Genomic DNA, 21831 nt, shown 5'->3' with positions numbered 1-21831 from the left:
AATACTAATGTGGCTCGGAATTCGTGATGGGGGTCTACCTGCTTATGATATTGAATCAAGCGTCTGTGCTGCGCGCCAGCTTTCCACGCGCACATTCACACAAATAGAGAGCAAGAAGAGCTTGTATGATAGAAAGATTGCACTTGCGTATATGCGCTTGTGTGTGTGTGCGTGTGTGTGTGCGTTCGTGTGTGTGTATAAATCAGTTATGTGCGCATGCACGTACCCGCGCGTGCGCGTGCACGTGGCGTGTTACCAGTTCCCATATTAGGACTGCACCACTGACCTTAACCCTAATCTTAACCTTAACCCTAACCTGCAACACGTAACAGAAATGCAAATGCTGTCGAGTCTTCACTGCTTGTAAAAATAAACAGCACAAACTCACTACTGCACAGTCAAACCGAGTACAAGCCCGAATGCACAGTCAAACCGAGTACAAGCCACGAAATACCGTCTCAAACCTAGTACAAGCCACGAAAACCCGCCTCAAACCTAGTACAAGCCACGAACCTGCCTCAAACCTAGTCCAAGCCACGAAGCCCCGCCCAGACGTTGGGGTTGCGGCTCTGCAGATATACCCTACTAACGACTCATGACATGTAGAAGTGAATTAACTCCAGAAGATGGCAGTAATGCAACATTAAGGATGCAGGCTGCTGACTCCAAAGAAGAAGAAGAAGCAGATAGCTTCCCTTCTATCCGCTCTAGCTCTACGTCACAGGGACAGCTGCATTGTTTTGAATGGGAAGAAGAACATTAATGTCCAGGTGTCGCTACTAACGTTATAGCCACCTCATTCCACCCAACTCCAAACATATAGAGACAGACACCAGTTTAACGTGAACTAAAGCAGTTCAGGTATGACATTTTCTTACCCCTTATCCAAACGATTCTAAGGTATCATCAGCTTTTACAACGTTAGCCGGCTAGCTAACGTCAGTGGACCCATCACCATAACGTTATTGACGTTAGCTAAATGAGCTAACGCGCTAGCTGCTGTTGTTGGCCATGTTATTATTATTTGACAGAACGCGACACATTCGTTAGACAAGTGTATGAAAAGTGTCAGCCACGGAACTACTTAACTCATTACTTAGCCGAATAAAGTGAGCGACAATAGCTATTGTTAGCCAGTTAATAAGTCGGCATGCTAGGTTTAAAACCAAGGAGCTCAATATCCACATAGTGTTAGCTTAGGAGGAGGTAACGTTAGCTCTCTTTTCTAGACTATTTTTGTATGATTGATTGATTGATTGAAAACTTTATTAACAGATTGCAGAATGGGTACAATACAGTACAGCTCAATACACACAATTGTTAAGGGGATGCAGACCAGAGAAAGACTTTCGTCTTGTTTACACCAGGGTCCCCCATTTTCAATTCATCAGGACAAACAGTACTGTATTTGCAAATCTCTCTGGTATGTCATAAATGTATAGATGTAGCAGTACTGTCTATCTGTATGTTATGATGCATTGAAAATGGGGGACCCTGATGTAAACAAGACGAAAGTCTTTCTCTGGTCTGCATCCTTTTAACAGTACTGTATTGTACCCATTCTGCAATCTGTTAATAAGGTTTTTAATCAATCAATCAAAGCTAATGTGCTTGGGTTGGTTTTTGCCTTGGGACATCTGATGATACTGTATATTCTGCAGACAAACACTCGTATCTGCTGGGTGAGGGCTGTGAAATGTCAGTGACTATATTTCTTTAATGACTAAGTATTTTTATAAGCCCCAACGCTAATGGTAACATAACGTTGGCAGATAACGTCGGTTAAGGTAACGTTACGCCGTCAACGTAACAGTGAGAGCCGTGTATCTACGATTTTGGAGTGAGCTCTGTAGCATTGGACGAGGGAAGGTAGTATGGCGTGTTGGAACATCATCAATATCATTTAACCCATGATGATGCAGCTCATCCAGAAAGTTATGGGATGCATATTGGGATTAGATGTAGGAGGGTCAGTTATGCAGCAGGGGGCACTGCTGAACTATTTTGACACAGCAGCAAGCTTGCTGTCAAATTGCTTTGAAAAGCAAAGCAATTCAAACTCCTGGAATCAAGCGATATTTCTTACCGGTTCTTACATGATTCCTTCCATTATGAAACATCCACAGAAACATTTTGGTTTATCAGTTCAAAGTGTGGTTCATCAGCTCCTTTTGATTGGTGAAATCAAACTGGGATTGAAGGAGAAGTGTACTGCCTTAATTAGTTAAATAGCTTAGGTAACCCCTCCCACTGCCCACATCCACAACATTGTCAATGGAGAGCTTTGATCTTAGGCACCGGTACATTATTAGGAGGGGAAGCCCCTGCTTAGGCCTGAATTCCACAATCTGGTTCTTAGGGGGATTTCTCCCAAAGATTTCCTCTCAGAATATGCTATTTGTGGAGGACATGCTAATTCTTTGGCTTTTCCCACAGTACACGTTGTGACCGGCGGGAGCAAAACCACATCCAGGATATGGTGGCTCACTTCCCATGTAGTCAGTTGCAAGAGGTCAGAGGTTAAGACACAATTATACTGTTCCCTGGTCAATTGCTTTCAGACCTGACCCTGGGCTGTTTTCCAACTCTTGAGTCTGTCTGGCGCTTAAACCTCGCCATGCTCAAATTACTTAGCGAACGTTTGCTTATCAGGTCCCGCTAGGTTTACCGTCCTTCATTGTTGTGATATGGAGATGGACCTCACCTGGCTGTCTCAGTCATAAATGACCTGAATGGCACAGCTTACCTCTAGCTGACAGCTTTCACTTTTGACTTGTTGGCTAAAGGTCAATAGGAAGGAACGCTCAGCTGGGCTTCTCTTGTGTAGAGTACACAATAGTTGTACCCACTAAGCTCTTTGCATATTGGCCAGCCCCCTTACTGTAATTGCAAGGCGATTCCACACAATGCTGCTCCGATACTTCCTAACCAACGTTCAAATGTGGTTACGTAAGTTACACCCCGGAGATAAGCCTCTGTGTAACAAGAGCCCGTGCTTTTTCTTTATTTTTTCCTCCACCGGCTCAAGAAGTTTTGATTGCAGCAAGACTTTTCTATGAGAGGAAGTGCTGGCTGGCCAAGCAGAGGTTTCTTGGCCAAGGCTGGGAGGAGCTGGCAGTACACTGGGAAGGGAGAGATGAGAGGAAACGGCCCGTTCTGTATTTCCTGACGGAGCAGCACCCCAACGGCATTGCTGCTGCTCCGTCATCCAAACCGGCTTGCTCTGCATGCTCAGACAACCGTCATTATGAAGTCTTCACAGTCAGAACCATCTTGTGGCCTTTTTCTACAAAGAGAGTTGGAAGTCCACTCCTCTTAGTGTTTTTTTTCTAGGGTCAGTGTGGGAGGGAGACACAGGAGAGAAGGCTCGTTATTGAGACAACAGGAAGGGTGAGAGTAGGTGAACCCATGATAGTGTTCTTTATTGAGAGTTTGAGACAGTAGGAAGGCTGAGAGGAAGACAGTGTAGGGGAGAGACACAGGAGAGAAGGTTATTTATTGAGACAGTAGGGAGGCTGAGAGGGAGACAGAGTAGGGGAGACACAGGGGAGAAGGTTCTTTATTGAAACAGTAGGGAGGCTGAGAGGGAGACAGAGTAGAGGAGACACAGGAGAGAAGGTTCTTTATTGAAACAGTAGGGAGGCTGAGAGGGAGACAGAGTAGAGGAGACACAGGAGAGAAGGTTATTTATTGAGACAGTAGGGAGGCTGAGAGGGAGACAGAGTAGGGGAGACACAGGGGAGAAGGTTCTTTATTGAAACAGTAGGGAGGCTGAGAGGGAGACAGAGTAGAGGAGACACAGGAGAGAAGGTTCTTTATTGAAACAGTAAGAAGGCTGAGAGGCAGACGGAGTAGGGGAGACACAGGGGATAAGGTTCTTCATTGAGACAGTACTGGCTGAGAGGGAGACAGAGTAGGGAAGACACAAGGGAGTTCCTTTATTGAAACAGTAAGAAGGCTGAGAGGGAGACAGTGTAGGGAAGACACAGGGGAGAAGGTTCTTTATTGAAACATTAGGAAGGCTGAGAGGGAGACCGTGTAGGGAAGACACAAGGAAGAAGGTTCTTTATTGAAACGGTAAGAAGGCTGAGAGGGAAACACAGGAGTGTACATGTAGGTTCTGGTGGGAATCTATTCCAGGTGAGCTTGGTTATAATTGTGTCCATAAACAGGGGTCTTAATAACTACACACCATCTCTGTGCACAAATGGCCCAAACAAAACCCATAACCCTGTAAGGCCCACATTTCTTCAGAGGCCAGAATGTGGGACCTATACACACATTTACTATTGTGGGATATTTGTAGATATCCTGATGAAGAATGTTCTCAGTCAACCGAGGTTTGGATAATAACAAGGTTTATTAACCAAACAGATAGATTACATAGAGAGAATGGCTGAGGGCTTCCCCCAGGTGATAAGCTGAAATGACCCAGGTAGGTAAAAGACCCCTGATTGTGGTCGGGAGGAGCCCTATATAGTTCAACAAGGGGGGGGGGGGGGTGGTCCCATTTCATAGGTCAAATGGGGGGGGGGGGGGGGGTACAGGTTTGGGGAGAAAGGGGAGGGGAACGTCTTATTCCACAGAGAGGGGGGGGGGCACAGGGGAGGGGAATATATTTACATGAGGACATTATATTATACCACACTATCCAATACCATTGTGAGGCTGAACAACAGATCCCATTGACTATGTAAATGTGCTTAAAAAATAAACATTTAAAGACTTTGATGTTGTAATTTTTCAACCAAGGGTCCTACAGGGTTAATGTCTGATGTAATCCTGGAGGCCTGCTGTGTACGGTGTGACATGTTTGTTTTCTAACTACTTCTCCTCTAGTAGCCATGGATGAGCAGACGGGCTCCCCCGGAGCCACCACAGACAACAGCAGCCAGAGGAACGGAGACGAGGTAACGGACCAGAGATTAAACCATAGAGATGCATAGAGTGAGCACTTCTGAAAAACCCTGTTCCTCACGGCCCGACGCCATGTGGGGCAGATAATCTTCTACAACACGTCGTGTAGGGATGATTGACTGTTGCCATGTGTATGTATACCGCTACCTAGAGGCTCTGATTTATTCCGAGCTCACAATCCCAATCACTCTCTCTACTATGCGACGGTAACGTGGAACATTGAGGAAGAAGCAGTGTTGTCTTCTGGGTAGAAAATGTGGTTTTCTGAAATTGCCTCTATTGGCGCAGTAGCAGTGGGAACACTTTGGCTGTATGATGGATAGAAATCAGTCACTCTTATGTATCTCTGTGGCTAAGACATACCATCTCCGTCTGGTATTTCAGTCAGTTGTTGTGGTGGTGAACCACTACAGCTGCATAATGGGAAGTGCTGTCGGAGAACAAGGACACAAAGACAAAGTGTCATAGATGCGAAGAAGCATTCTAGATTGAATGTCTTGCACAAAGTGCCGTGCCTGTGAGCCGCCACCAGGGGCTGAGTGGCTAAAGTATTGGCCCAGTCAGTATAGCAAATAAATACAGGGATGAATGGCAAACCTTGCCACATGAATCAAATATCGCCCATATATTTTAAGGGTTAAAGGGGGAATGCCTCCTATTTTAAGAATTCACATATGCTCTCCCTGTGCCCCATGACAGTTGAGACAGTTTGTGAACATGCACTACTCTGTCCTAAAGCTAGAAATCAGATCCTTGACATGAAGATGTTTGGGATCCCCTGCTGTCTGTTGCTGCTCAAACCTAACCTGACCCCCCCCCCCCCCCCCTCCCCCTCCACACACACACAGAAGCCCCGGCGTGGCAGCTGGACCAAGGGGAGGAAGAGGAAGAAGCCTGTGAAGGACAGCAACGCGCCCAAAGTCCCACTGACTGGTTACGTGCGCTTCATGAATGACAGGCGAGAGCAGCTCCGTGCCGAGCGGCCCGATATCCCCTTCCCAGAGATCACCAGGATGCTAGGCAACGAGTGGACCAAGCTGGCTGCCGAGGAGAAGCAGGTTGGTGTAGGGGTGGAGGTGTGGGTGGAGGTGGGTGGGTGTTGGGAGGTCCAAGGCAGAGCTGTTGTAAAACACCACCTTTGGTTGCCCAACTGAGGTCCAAGACCAGGTTTAGTAAAGTTTAGAGTCAAGGCCAAATATAATTTTTTATTAGCAAGCATGAAACCTGTGCATGCATCCGACAAAACGGGACCGCACCTGGCGGCAGTCCTGCACACTGTGGGGGGTGTTGTGCAATTGGCGATAACTTTGAACGCATTAATGTATTAACAACACACACAGTCTAAAAGCCCGCTAGCGGACATGCTGCTCCTTACACAAGATTTGAGAACCACAGGTTTATCGTCTACTACTAACCCAAACAGCTTAGCATGATATCTGCTGGTGAAATCTGACATTATTGTGGGATTACTGGCCTGACATCATACTACACGTGGAACATGACGTATCATAGCAGTGAGATAATACTACATGTGGAACATGACATATAGATAATACTACACACAGTGGAACATGACATAGCAGTGTGACATAAGACTACATGTGGAACATGGCATATCATAGCAGTGTGACATGGCATATCATAGATGAGAGACATAGCAGCGGCCTGCTCTCGATGGTGACCTTGGCTGCTATCACTCACACACCCTGCCTGTGGCTCTCCCACCGTCTAACTTGGAAACACACACTGGCTGTCTCCTCTATTTAAGATCTATAGATCTGTCAGAGTAGATGTCTGCTGTCATCTACAGATGTTTACATTATATACACATATGAAAAACAAGTGCTTCTATCACAGTGGAACATGACATAGCAGTGTGACATAATACTACATTATGGAACATGACTAGGGATGTCCGATATTATCGGCCGATATTGGCATAAAAATGTGATATTGGAAAATATCGGTATCTGTTTAAAAAAAAATTATAATAATAATTGACGTTTTTTTTTAACATTTATTTAACGTTTATTTACCCAAGCAAGCAAGTAAGAACAAATTATTATTTTATTTATTGTCAAAGTATGCATAATGTTGTGTTAATTACACGACAAGAGATATGTAATGTTAATTACCTGAAATGATTCTGTTTTTTGGGGGGGGGGGGGGGGCCTGCATATATCGGTATCGGTTGATATCGGTATCGGAAATTAAGAGTTGGACAATATCGGTATATCGGTATCGGTAAAAAAGCCAATATCGAGCATCCCTAAACATGACATAGCAGTGTGAGATAATACTACATGTGGAACATGAATTATCACAGGCATTAAAGCGTTCCGTCTTGAGACGGATATCCGTCAATTTGATTCCGAGTTCCGTCATTTGATTCGGAGTCGTGACGGATTTTAACCTGAGCCAATCAGAGGCGTCAAATAACATGAAAAAGGGCATTTTTTTCCTACCGCGCCAAGCATAGTCATTGGCGAGCAATCGGCAGGACGCAGCGACTTGAGAGACCGCATTGCGCTAATAGTTCGTCGTCGGAAATGTATAATAATCGCAAAATACATTCAGACAGTGTTGGACTAAATGGATTTATGGACACATTTATGCCCGGACCACAAAGCTTATCGAAGGGTTAGCGGCGGCACGACGGCTCTACCGCTGAGTCTCAGCCTGTTGTTATGATATGAAAATGTAATTGTAGTGCTGTCAGACCCTGATACGGGTTGTCTTTTCCTTTTAGCTAACGCTATTAAATATAAATATACAGTGGAGGTTAAAATAAGAATGACTTTACCTGAAAAAAAGTTCAGTCAGGAGATGTTTTGACGGAGATGACTCATCACTGCGGGAATAGACTTTACCATAAATCATAGGCTGATATACGCTACATTCTCTTTTAAACATATAAATGTTACAGGACACAAGTAATGGATTTAATCACTTTTATTCTTTTAAACTTCAGCATACATAGACCATGAACAGGCAGTAGATCCAGTAGTAGAAACGCATGTCAGAAAACACGAGTGCTTGATTGATTGATTGAAAATTGTATTAACAGATTGCAGAATGGGTACAATACAGTGTCTTGTTTACATCAGGGTCCCCCATTTCTCCCCCATGCTCCTATTGTCCTAAATGTTACAGGACAGTTTTAAAATGCTATTGTTTTACTGTATTTGCCCTATACACAATACATAATTTCAACTATACACAATACATAATTTGAACTATACACAATACATCATTTGAACTATAGACAATACATAATTTCAACTATACAATAATACTGAATTTGAACTATACACAATACATACTTTGAACTATACATAATTTGAACTATACACAATACATCATTTGAACTACCGGTATACAATACTGAATTTGAACTATACTGAAAACGCATGTCAGAAAACACATATCCTGCATTATGCCTCCTCCACTCTGGAGTCAGAGCCACTACACCTGCTACAGCCTCAACATCCTCCACTCTGGAGTCAGAGCCACTACACCTGCTACAGCCTCAACATCCTCCACTCTGGAGTCAGAGCCACTACACCTGCTACAGCCTCAACATCCTCCACTCTGGAGTCAGAGCCACTACACCTGCTACAGCCTCAACATCCTCCACTCTGGAGTCAGAGCCACTACACCTGCTACAGCCTCAACATCCTCCACTCTGGAGTCAGAGCCACTACACCTGCTACAGCCTCAACATCCTCCACTCTGGAGTCAGAGCCACTACACCTGCTACAGCCTCAACATCCTCCACTCTGGAGTCAGAGCCACTACACCTGCTACAGCCTCAACATCCTCCACTCTGGAGTCAGAGCCACTACACCTGCTACAGCCTCAACATCCTCCACTCTGGAGTCAGAGCCACTACACCTGCTACAGCCTCAACATCCTCCACTCCTGGAGTCAGAGCCACTACACCTGCTACAGCCTCAACATCCTCCACTCCTGGAGTCAGAGCCACTACACCTGCTACAGCCTCAACATCCTCCACTCTGGAGTCAGAGCCACTACACCTGCTACAGCCTCAACATCCTCCACTCTGGAGTCAGAGCCACTACACCTGCTACAGCCTCAACATCCTCCACTCTGGAGTCAGAGCCACTACACCTGCTACAGCCTCAACATCCTCCACTCTGGAGTCAGAGCCACTACACCTGCTACAGCCTCAACATCCTCCACTCTGGAGTCAGAGCCACTACACCTGCTACAGCCTCAACATCCTCCACTCCTGGAGTCAGAGCCACTACACCTGCTACAGCCTCAACATCCTCCACTCTGGAGTCAGAGCCACTACACCTGCTACAGCCTCAACATCCTCCACTCTGGAGTCAGAGCCACTACACCTGCTACAGCCTCAACATCCTCCTCCACTCTGGAGTCAGAGCCACTACACCTGCTACAGCCTCAACATCCTCCACTCCTGGAGTCAGAGCCACTACACCTGCTACAGCCTCAACATCCTCCACTCCTGGAGTCAGAGCCACTACACCTGCTACATTTGAACTATACACAATACATAATTTGCATTCAACACCTTAGCCAAGTCCTTGCCAAATGCAGTGAAATCTGAGGAGCTTGGTCAACTGAATGAAGAGGTGCGAGCCTACCAGATTTAGGAGCACAGGCCAAACACTTTGAGGAGAATACTGAACGAATCTATGTTGACTGGTCGAGTAAGATCTTGGCCATGAAGACGCCAGAAGGAGGGATGATATTCCCCATCTTATGGAAGTTGGTAAAGGCCCTTCTGTCATTGTTCACTGGCCCTCTTGTCGAAGGATCATTTAACATCATGGATGATGACATCATTGAAAAAGACAGGGCCAGGCTGGACATTGAGACATAATTATGAAGGCTTAGCCATTATCAAGTCCCACATGAAGGCAACAGAGAAAAACGCCTCCAAAATGGAAATCAGCCCTGCACTGAGGAGCATGAGCATGTGCCTGTCTTCTTATGAGAGATACCAAAGTCATCTGAAGAAGGGAATCCACTTTACCATAAATCATAGGCTGATATACGCTACATTCTCTTTAAACATATAAAATGTTACAGGACAGAGTTTTAAAATGCTATCGTTTTACTGTATTTGCCCTATACACAATACATAATTTGAACTATACATAATTTGAACTATAGACAATACATAATTTGAACTATACACAATACTGAATTTGAACTATACACAATACATAATTTGAACTATACACAATACTGAATTTGAGCTATAGACAATACATAATTTGAACTATACACTATACTGAAAGGTTACAGTATGTAGCTTTGTTTATTTGTATGACAAAGTCAGTCAACCCTTGCAATGAGTTTCATTTAATGAATTGAAAACAGCATTGATATTACGTAAAAGCAAACTGGCAATAGAAAATATGTTCAAAATGATCTAGTTCCATTAAAACGCTAACGCTATTAAATAAATATATATGGTGGAGGTTAAAATAAGAATATGACTTGGCCTGAAAAAAAGTTCAGTCAGGAGATATTTTTTTGCTTTAATCCCTTCATATCATAGTGTGACATAATACTACATGTGGAACATGACATATAGCACTGTGGGTTTGGACAGTTTCCTGCTTGTTGACTATTTGCTTTCCACAATTTCACTTGGGTGTCTCAGCAACTCTCTTTATCATTTACACTATTATATGTCCTATTTTCTTCTGGAATGGTAAAGTCCAACCTTAAAAACAATGGACAGAAATCAACAAATTAAATTACATTAGAAGTGATTGGCTGGCACATCAGAATAACTTCGGCTTTCAATTAAAGAGGTAGAGGATTTTTATTTTCACTGGGTTTCAGTCAGCTGCTTGTAATTGCCTCGCCTTCCTCCAGGCAGTGGGCACCCAAATATTTACATAAACCCACTATCAGTCATTACCCAGGCTAGCCCCAAACAAATTAACTGCTCTCTTAAACCAACACAAACTTAGCAGGTGTTTGGAATCTTTAAGTCATTGTAAGAAAATCTGCTAAACTGTAAAGGCAATTGTATATATATAAGTCCCTACAGTGAATCTCAAGTCACGCTTCTGCTCCTTTTCACATTTCTATGTAGTAGGAATTTAATTTCAGGATATTGCTACAGTCATAAAGCTATATACATTGTGTCAGTATATATTGTAACTGAAACTCCATTACAGACCCTCTCTCTCGTCCCACTCTCTTCTCTCCATTTCTCCCCTTTCCCCCCACTTCATCCCTTTCTATGTTGCTCTATTGACTATTTCTCTTTCTCTCTCTCTCTTTCTCCCCTCTCTTTCTCTCTCTTTCCCTCCCTTTTTCTCTGGTTTAATTTCTAATTCCATTTAATTAAATGCGTGACGAGTTATTATTTGCACTGGCAAGCATACGTTATTGATGTAACACATTTGCTGATTCTTGTCTACATGAACGTTAAGGTTCACAGCTAATCCCTATTAGAAATAATTACCTCCGTCCTTCCAACCAAACCAAATATTTTTCTTATGTTGCTTTTCTCTCTCTCTCTCTCTCTCTCCCTCCCTCCCCCTCTCTCTCTCTCCCCCCCGCAGGGCTACCTGGAAGAGGCGGAGCGAGACAAGGAGCGTTACATGAGGGAGCTGGAGAAGTACCAGAAGACTGAGGCCTACAGGCACTTCACCAGGAAGGTGCAGGAGAAGCAGAAGGGCAAGAGACACAGAGGAGGTGAGAGGCACTCCTTGGAACTGGGGGGCGAGGAGAAGCCCCGGCTGTGGCTTGGGACAGACACAAGTGACCATATTCACACGGCGGCCATTTAGCTCTTATGTCATGCTCAGGTTGGGATTCCTTTCTGGAAAGGAATCCCAACCTGAGCATGACATAACAGCAATATAGCCGTCGTGTGAATATGGTCAATTGAGACTAGGGTTGGGTACCGAGAATCGGTTCTAATAGGAACCGGTTCCTAACTTCCATATTTGCATTTCGATTCTTAATTTCGATTCTTAAAAAAAAAAAAAAAAAAAAAAAAAAAAAATATATATATATATATATATATATATATATATATATATATATATATATATATATATATATATATATATATATATATAAAAAAAATTACTTTGTTAATTAATACCCTAGTCACAGTACAGCAACAAAATTAAACTGTATCAAGTCAACTGACAATGTGAATAGTATTTTGTTTAATTTTTTAATTTTTTAAACAAACATATAAACAAACATGACAACACACGATAAGATATACAAGCATTATTAACAGTGCACATCCAATGAAATCACCATATAGTTAAATGTCTTATACAGGATATACCCACAATACCTGCTATCTAATACCCTACACACATATGCTCTAGCTCGTACCCCCCCCCCCCCCCTCCCGGACCCCCCATTGGATAATCCATCCATTATCCCACGCTCCTAACCAGACACTACCATTATATGCTAGCTTTTATTATCTCCACCACTTCTAACCACATTTTCATTTTTGATTCATTGAGACCCAAAATTCTTGCTGTAGATATTTCTTGATAAATCACATCGAGATATGTAATAATCCAGACCTTTCGGCAAATTTTTTCCGGTTGGAACCATCGTGATGCTATCAGCTTTTTAGCCACTGTGATACCCGATAAAACCAATCTCTTTAGCTGTGGATGTACTGCATTCTCAAAAACATCATTCAGCAGTAATACAGAGGGGTGTACAGGTATATTCAGAGGTAAGAGATTTGATAATTGCTGGGTCACCTCTTTCCAGAATATTTTAACTGGTGGGCAGTCCCAGTACATGTGCATAAATGTCCCCTCGTCCCCATTTGTACATAAGGAGCATTTGGAGTCTTGTTTAAGACCCATTCTGTTCAGTCTTATAGGAGTCAAGTATGTCCTATGGATATAGTTAAGATTGATTTGTTGATGGTCCGGGTTCCTTGATGCAAGTCGAACATTTGCCCAGGCTTCTTGCCACTCAAAATCTATTTCCAGGTCTGGTATATCCCTCCTCCAAATAGAGTCTAGGTGGAGGGTTTCATACGAGGCCGTTAGTAATTGATGATAAAAATCTGATACAAAACCTCTCGATGTCTCTCTTTCATAGAAAAATGTGTGGTATCTGTCGTGTGCAATTGGTATCGTTAATGGAACACCGTGAGCCTTCAAACATGCCAATAACTGTGCGTAAAAATAATATGTGGACTTGGTGAGATAATTTTTTTTGCGTATTTCATCGCAACTACAAAAACCCTGTTTGTTGAAAACGTCTCCTAATGAGTGTATGCCTTGCTTTTCCCATCTAGGGAATCTTATAGGTTGTTTTCCAATCAAGAGTGCATTGTTATTGAATAAGGGAGTATGATTATGCCATTTATGTGGGATAGAATCTTTTTTTTGTGTTTCACGCCATATCCGGATCGCATGAGTGATTATGGGGCCAAATTTCCGTTCGCATTGCTTAATTGATAATTTGGTGTATACTATGTCCTTCAGCCTATATGGAGCTACTATATTTTCTTCTAAATTTCTCCAGGATACTGATGCTTGGGGATCAAACCATGTTGTCAGTGGTCTTAAAGTGTACGCCTTAAAATAGTGGTAGAAATCTGGAAATGCCATACCACCGTGTGCTTTGTTTCTCTGTGCGGTGGATCTTTTTATACGTGGTGGTTTGTTATTCCAAATAAATTTGTATGTGGAGAAGTGTCATTCTTTCCAGTAACCCTTTGGAGGGGGTAACGGTAGCATTGAGCTGAAGAAGTTGATTCTAGGTAGGACATCCATCTTAACTATTGATATCCGTGCCTGTACTGAGTTTTTAAGTTTTGACCACCTGACAAGGTCGTATTTGATTTTGTTTTGGATTTTTATGTAATTGTGCTTCACCGTTTGGCTTATGGTAGGAAATATTTCAACTCCCAAGCATCTAAAGTGTTTTACCATAGGTATCTCTACTGGGAGGGTTATATTTCTTTTTGCAGGGGCGTTAAGTGGGAGGAAGGCCGACTTCGGCCAATTTATCCCAAATCCCGATAAATCTCCAAAGTCCTCAATCAACTTGAGAAGATGAGGCAATGCGGTGTTGGGGTTTTGCATGAACAGTATTACGTCGTCCGCATATAAACTAATTTTGTGTTGTGTGCCCTTGATTACGATTGGTTCTATGGATTGGGATTGTCTTATATATTGTGCTAAAGGCTCTAATGATAGATCGAATAGTCCGGGACTAAGAGGGCAACCCTGTCTGGAAGAACGTGATACCGGAAAGATTTCGGAGGTGATTGTGCCTGTTGTAATCATGGCCGATGGGTCTTTGTATAATACTTTAATCATATCAATGAATCCTTTTCCTAACCCCATCCTTTCTAATACTGCCCATAGATACGACCATTCCAACCTGTCAAAAGCTTTCATTGCATCCAGGGACAGCATCGCCTTAGGTGTGTTGTCTTCCTTGTTAGCATCTAGTACGTGTAGTAATCGTCTTATGTTATCAGTTAGGCCTGTTGCAATAAGCAATAAATCAATTTATCGCGCAATAATGAAAATGAATGCAATGATTTTGACGGGCGCAATTAATTGCTATTTGTGTGTTTGTTTTAATGAGGCGGGAACCAGTACCTCTCCGTGTGGGGAGGCGGGCCGCTGACGTTACTACAGAGTACAGCACGGGAGCTCCTGTGAGCACCATGCGTATGTTGGGCAGTAGCAACGCTACATAGCTTAACTACATTTCTCAGTAGCGTGATGGTAGCGTCGCTCCTTTTGAACCAAGTAGCGTTCTTTGTAGTGTAGCTATTTTTAGACCCAAGTAGTGATGTAGCGTGAACAAACGCTATACGCTACTGCCCGGAGAAACTGGACTGCTAAATAAAGATTAAAGATCTAGCGTTGATGCTATGACGCTTCCTCCTCATCGTTGATTGCCTGTAGTAGCTGCATCTAACGTTAGTAGCTAACGTTAAAACTAACCTAAAGTTAGTTGTTCACCAACAATCTCAACATTTGTTTTATCATTAGCTCAAAAACACAGAACCGGACGACACAAGTTGTCCGCTCATAGGTTCTGCTAGGATAATAACAACAATACTTCCGGTCGGTGGATTTCAAAATAAAAGAGCAAAGTCTAAAACACCGGAAAAGATGTTTATTTTGTACAGTCGTTTTCCTCCACGAGTACTCAAGTACATCATGTGATCAATCGATCTGTTTTTTTTGCCCATCCCTAGTTTATCCTGTGCTGAAAAGTCTCCATTCCAATAGAGATAGTATATATTTGTGTTTATTTGATTATTGTTGAGCTATATTTTAATCGAGAGTAACTGGTAGTGTAGCTTACTACATTTTCCAAGTAGCTTGCCCATCACATAATCCGCGAGCCACAGTAAACAAACGTGAGCCACAATTAGGGTGACCAGGTGTCCCGCTTTTGGTTGTATACTGCACAGCCATTTTACCTAATGTCCCACGTCCCTCTTTTCGAAGCAAAAAATAAAAACATGGGTCTAAAAGCCCCTTCCTACAGTAAACGTAGCAACCTGCCTCTTGTCCACACACATTGCTCTGCTCGTTTTATCATTGCTCTCACGGAGATAAAACTGGGAACGAGGTTACTCTGCTTCTGACGCTACCTCATATCTGATTGGTTAGGTAGTAATTTAGGATATTTAAAATGTCTTCCAATGTTAAATAAAGGTTTATTGCACTTTGAAACGGTTTCCTTGCATTATTATGCTATTATCATTATATTAGTAAAAAAAAAAAAAAAGTGTATTGAAAACCTTTGGGAAATACATTTCTCAAAAAAATTATTTCTCTCAAAACCGCAATAATATCACTTATCGCAATAATTTCTGGGACAATTAATCGCCCAGCAAAATGTGTTATCGTGACAGGCCTATCAGTGATCAAGCGGCCTCTTATGAAGCCAGTTTGGTCCGGATGAATTAAAGACGGCATATGCTTTTGTAGTCTGATGGCTAATACCTTAGAGTACAGTTTGATATCGGTTCCGAGGAGGCTTAAAGGTCTATAACTACCGCACTCGGTGGGGTCTTTGTCTTTTTTAAGGAGGACTGTTATGAGTGCAATATTGTCATTCTTATGAAAGTTCCCCTCCTTGACTGAGTATAAAATCATATTTAGTAATAAGGGACCAATTATGTCCCAACAAGAGAGGTACATTTCCGGTGGGATACCGTCTCTTCCAGGAGCCCTACCACTTTGCATTTCAGATATGGCCTCCCTAAGTTCATCTAGTGTGATCGGTGTTTCTAACTGTTTAGCGTCATCCTCTGAAAGTTTAGGGAGGTTAATTTGATTAAGATATGTGTCCATTTTGTTTTGATCGAAGGTCGTTTCTGATTTGTATAAGTTGGAGTAGAATTATTTGAATGTCGTGTTTATTTCTTTGGGTTCTGTAACAAGTCCTTGTTGTGCTCTAATGGTAGTTATATCTGCAAATTTTGCGTTGACTCTTAATCGCATAGCTAATAGGTGACTTGGTTTGGAACCTTGGGAGTACTGCTGTTGTCTTGTGCTACATATTTGCATTTCAGATTGTTGTCTGTATATGGTGTTAATCTCTTTTTTTAGTATATTGACTTGATTTTCCAGTCGAACCGAGTTGTTGTATTGTAAAGAATTAAATAACGTTGAGTAAAGCGTTTCCAGTTCAGCCAGTTTTGAGCATCGATTCTTGCGTATTTGGGAGGAAAAGCTATCAGTGAAATCCTTGATCATTCCCTTTGCCGACATCCATAATATTCTGGGGTCCTGCACCGAATTCGCATTCATCCGTAGGAATAGAGCTTCTTTGATTTGTGTAATGAATTCCTTGTTATTAAGCAGCATCGTGTTAAATCGCCATCTTGGGGCTCGGGATGATAGTATACCAAATGTTCTTTTTAGGAGTAAATAACAGTGATCTGATAATGCATTGGGTATCATTTCCACATCGTAGTTATCAAATAGTCTCGGGATGTAAAAACGTAATCTATTCTGGATAATGTGTTATGTCTCGCAGATCGTCAAGAGTACTTCCGGGTCGTGGGGTTGAGTGATCGCCATAAGTCATTTACACCTGTAATCTTCGACCAATCCTTTAATGCATTAGATGAATTTTTTTGTTTGTTGGAAAAGGAGGGGTTTGATTTGTCCATCCTTGGATTCCAAATGGCATTAAAATCTGCACCAATTATAAATGAGTATTCGGGAAGGTCTAACATTGCTCTGGTAAGTGTAGTGAAGAAACTAACTTCGTATAAATTTGGGGCGTATACCGCTACCAACGCTATTTTCCTGTTCTTGTGTAAAATCTTAGCTATAGTTATAGTACAATGTGAATAGTATGAAGATTTTTCCAAAAAATTTAAAATCTCCTGCGAAATAAGCTGTGACCTGTTTTGACCTGCACCTCAAAGAATCGGAATCGAGAATTGTTTAGAACAGGAATCGAAATGGAGAATCGGAATCGGAACCGGAATCGTTCAAATCCAAACGATGCCCAACCCTAATTGAGACTCAGTTATTACAAAGTAGTAGGCTACTTACTGGTATGCAATACAGGGTCTAAATAGCAAGAAGAAGTCTTTATTTTGCGTCCAAACTGTAGGGGCTAGGTCAGGAAAGGGAGAGAGGGAGAGACACAAGATAGCATTGCACACACAGAAAACATGGGACACACAGTGACCCCATGAATTTTGTTCCAGAAAACTCAACAAAAATATTTCATCAACTAAAATATACAGTACGTCACACCCTGCAAGTGGCTAATCTTGAGTATTTTTTCTCCTCTTCATAAGAGTTTGAGGTTTTCCGTTTGAGGTAAAAACAGCAATAAAAAGTCAAAACTTGCATCTCCACATCCCAGCCCCGACGCCTGAATACTTTTACCAACGGATTTCCAGTTCCGCGTTCTGCGCTCTGATTGGCCACTGACGTTTCTGGTAGCGCCAATCATGTGACGCCTCTTTCTTTCACCGGTTAAGCTTAGGCACTCTTTCGAAGTTGGTTAAGGTTAGAGTTTGTCTTAAAGCAGGGCGATAGAACACCAGCCCTGATTCCATACTCTAACCTTAACCAACTTCAAAAGAGTCGCCTAAGAAACGTCAGTGGCCAATCAGATCGCAGAACGCGAACGCGGAACTGGAAATCCGTTGGTAAAAGAATAGACACAGCCCGACACGAATAATGCAGATTGGGATCATTATTCATGACAGACAGCAGAGACCCGCCGGTGCTGATAGCGGATATCATCGAGCTCCCCCTAGTGACTAGGGGGCGTTATTTCTAAACCTAGCCGCATTTCTGGCAGACGCTCTCTGATTGGCACTGACTGACGCTCTCTGATTGGCCACTGACATGTTTGCCCAATCGCGTGACGAGCTGTGTCTTTGCCCATTTCCGCGTCGAACAGCCTGCAAACTACCTGGCGTTCTATCGCCATGCTCTAAGACAAACTCTAACCTTAACCAACTTCGAAAGAGTGCCTAAGCTTAACCGTCGAAAGAACTTGCCGTCACGCTCTAAGACAAACTCTAACCTTAACCAACTTCGAAAGAGTGCCTAAGCTTAACCAGTGTAGAAACAGGCGTCGGCCAATCAGAGAGCGTCTTGCCAGAAATGCGGCTAGGTTTAGAAATAAAAGATTTCATTCACAGACAGTAACACAGGACAAAAACACATTTCAACCCCCTCCCTTCCCTAATTATAATTTAAATTGACATTCACGTAAAAGTAAGCGTACTATTCTAACATTATATTGTTGTCTCCAAAGTGTGTGCATGTTTTTTTTCTTCCTGAGGATGGCGCCATCCCCCCATCTAAACATGATATGTTTCTTTTCTCTTCTTGATTGATTGATTGAACTGTACAACTGTACAAGCAAAACTGTACATTGGAATATTGACAACCATACTTGGTCATTTACTGTACATTGGAGGGGGTTGGGTTAGGACATTTACAGGGGCCAGTTTCGAATTGCAGTCTCCCGTAGGTGTTCTTTGAGAGTTTTTGAAAGTGGGTAGTGATTCACATTCCTTTACAGCTTTGGGTAGGGCGTTCCACATTGATGTGGCATAATTGCGAAACGTGTTTAGTCCCTTGTTTGAGCCGAATCTGGGTTTAACATGATTTGTGGAGCTCCCTCTGGTGTTGTGATCGTGGTATTCACTGACCTTTGGGAAGTATTTTGACATGTACATGGGTACCTTGGTCGTGTAGTGTATCTTGTAGACCAGGCCCATTGCAAGTTGCCATCCTAGGTTGTCAAAGTGGGCAGGGGTGATCAAAGTCCTTTTAGCTTGGCCCTCAGAGCCCACCACTTCTAAATATTCTATATATTTTATAAAAACGCCACTGTGCGTGCACGTGTATGTGTGTGTTGGGGGGCCTCCACAAGAATCTGGCCCAGGGGCCTCTGAAGTCTTAATCTGGCCTTGGCACACACACACACTTGACCCCCATGCCCAATTTCAGTCTCCTAGGGCAAAACCTGTGGCTGATAGAGGGTAGGGAAATCTTTTTGGACCAACTAACTAACTAACTGACTGACTGACACAGTGACCTATAGACCTGGTCACAGCAAAAAAAAAAAAAAAAAAAAGCAGGCTTTGCTATGGCTCATGTTCAACACCAAGGTACAGGCCGCCTGGCTCATCCAGCACATGTGGTTACAGTTTTCTGTTCTTGGATCTATCTAAATGTCTTGGATAGGGATGCCCAGATCGATCGGCCAGAGATCGGTATCGGCCGATATTCAGTATAAATATGAGATCGGTGAATTCCGATAATGCTTTATTTTCACCGATCGTGAAAACCGATCGATGACACACGCAAAAAACTGATCCAATTCTCAGTGTAGTTCTCACTCGCTCTTCTCTCACAGCCACACAGCTGCTGCTGCTGCACGTCTTGCCCCTCCCCCTCACAGAGCCCATGTCAACAAATGCATTCTAACTAACCTAGAACATGTCGGTGGTGTGGAACTATTTCAAGGTGTCTGAGACAGATGTAACAAATGCCATCTGCAACATATGCCAGAATAAAATACCTCGTGGGGGAAACAATGTCAAGAGTTTCAACACAACGAATTTAATACGACATTTGAAGTCTCATCACGCAGCGGAGCATGGAGAGTTCATTAACACTTTGGTCGCCAGGCTTATATTCTTAATAAACCATCCCACGCCAGCTCTATTTGTCTATGGAGAAGTTCCCCTTCTTTGCAGGGCTATAACTTTTTAAATTGTATTGCTAAATTGACATTACTATGGCCCATTCAACATCAATTATCTATTGTTCAGGGTGTAGCAACGTTATACTTTTTCATTCACATATTCATACTAAAATACGGTCTAAAGTATAAGTATGTTTTTATCGTTTTCTGCAGCTTTCTCCAGAACGTGATTTATAGCCCTAAATGCATTATATTGATGATTGTATACAGTTTGATAGCAATCGGAGCGAGATAGAAAAATTCAAATGGACGTGCTTCTAGAAGTTACTACTTATCATCTGATGTTGACCGGATGGGGGGGGGGGTCGTTTATAATTCCGTGGCCAACGTTAGATGATTCATCTAGTGTGGGTGATATGATCATTAGAGCAGTTTGTATCGAACACGTTAAAAAATAACGCTGAAACTAACCGTAGCTTCCTCGGGCCGTTGGGCGATGAGCGTGGAGCAGAAATATTCCTATTATGGGATGTAGAAATATGCGATCCATCTCCAGGTTGTATAATAGTATATACGTCCAAATCATGTTGTTTATCGAGTTATTGGTAACGGATTGCTATCCATTGTGTCTAGCTCGAGTCCTGGGACTATTAGCGAGTGATCGGACCGAATTGGAATGAGCACCAGCTTCCGTTTCCTGTTTCCGGTTTGAGCGATCCGCCGATCGGCCACCAGATGGCGCTCTTGAACCGTTGGAGAGTTGAGAGGGGATCAACAGTAGATCTCAAGTCTCCGGGGGAGAAATATGATTGCGATCACAGATTTTTGAAATATTGATATCAAAGACGTGGTACGGCGTCTTTGGCAGAATGAGCATGGCGGGGAATGACGTGGTAAGGCGTTTTTGGCGACCATAGTGTTAAGCTAACCGAGGCGGTGATTAAAAAAGAGTCTGAGGAAACAAAGCAGCCACTAATGCAAACCACGTTAGAGAGCACATGTGCGTATAGCGGTGGTAGTCAGAAGGCTAAGGCGATCACACGCAAAGTAATGGAATTCATGGGGCTCGACGACCAGCCATTAAGTGTAGTCGAAAACATAGGATTCCGACGGCCAATGTACCTCTCTGCGCCCTGCACAAGTGTGGATAGTGAGCGCTTGTTCAGCGCTGCATCCAACATCGTGGATGAACACAGGAACAGAATTATATCCGAAAAGGCAGAGATGCTCCTCTTTATTAAAGATTATCTGCCAACGATGCTTAATAACACGCGATAGGCATTTAGCCTAAGCGTCTTTAGGCTAAGGTCTTTCGGACCTTGTTTTAGAAGCCTATAGCCCCCAGGCATATTGCCTTTTGCACTGTTTAGCCTATTAAATAGGCTAATTGTTTTTGCAGCCCGTTATATTATTAATAAATGGACCCCCCGTGTTGTCAATTAGATTGATCAGATAGCTCGACTGAATTAGATTATTTCCCCTCGTCTGGGTTTCTTCCCCATATCTCCTTTTTTATACAGTGTCGAGGATAGGTTCTTTAAGGCATGCCGTGCAGGGGGAAACTTGAATCATCTGCTGTCTCCTTTTGTTCAAATTTCTTTCCTTGTTTTCCAGATGGAGGACATCAGGTAGCCAATGAGTCTCTTCATGAGGTGAGTTAACTCTAGCCTACCACAAATAACTGATACGTCCTAGTTAACTCTAGTCTACCACAAATAACTGATACGTCCTAGTTAA

The 21831-nt window shown here is 42.8% G+C and overlaps 1 protein-coding gene across 3 annotated transcripts in view; it reads left to right on the top strand.

The window, feature by feature from the left end:
• Positions 1 to 725: 725 nt before the first annotated feature.
• The window catches only part of hmg20a (high mobility group 20A), a gene marked incomplete at its 3' end in the record, with an annotated part of 33190 nt that continues 12084 nt past the window's right edge, over positions 726 to 21831 (top strand). For 2 of the 3 annotated variants that reach the window (XM_084317639.1, XM_084317638.1), the window contains exons 1-5: positions 726 to 861; positions 4840 to 4910; positions 5766 to 5975; positions 11493 to 11625; positions 21709 to 21746. In XM_084317639.1, the coding sequence (XP_084173765.1) occupies positions 4845 to 4910; positions 5766 to 5975; positions 11493 to 11625; positions 21709 to 21746 (447 nt within the window). In that variant the 5' untranslated portion in view covers positions 726 to 861; positions 4840 to 4844. The remainder of the gene's footprint in view (positions 862 to 4839; positions 4911 to 5765; positions 5976 to 11492; positions 11626 to 21708; positions 21747 to 21831) is intronic. The other variant, XM_084317640.1, reaches the window with a different exon arrangement.

This window comes from Notolepis coatsorum (genome assembly GCF_963971535.1).
Source record: "Notolepis coatsorum genome assembly, chromosome: 6".
NCBI lineage: Eukaryota > Metazoa > Chordata > Actinopteri > Aulopiformes > Paralepididae > Notolepis > Notolepis coatsorum.
This window is presented reverse-complemented; position numbering and strand designations above follow the sequence as displayed.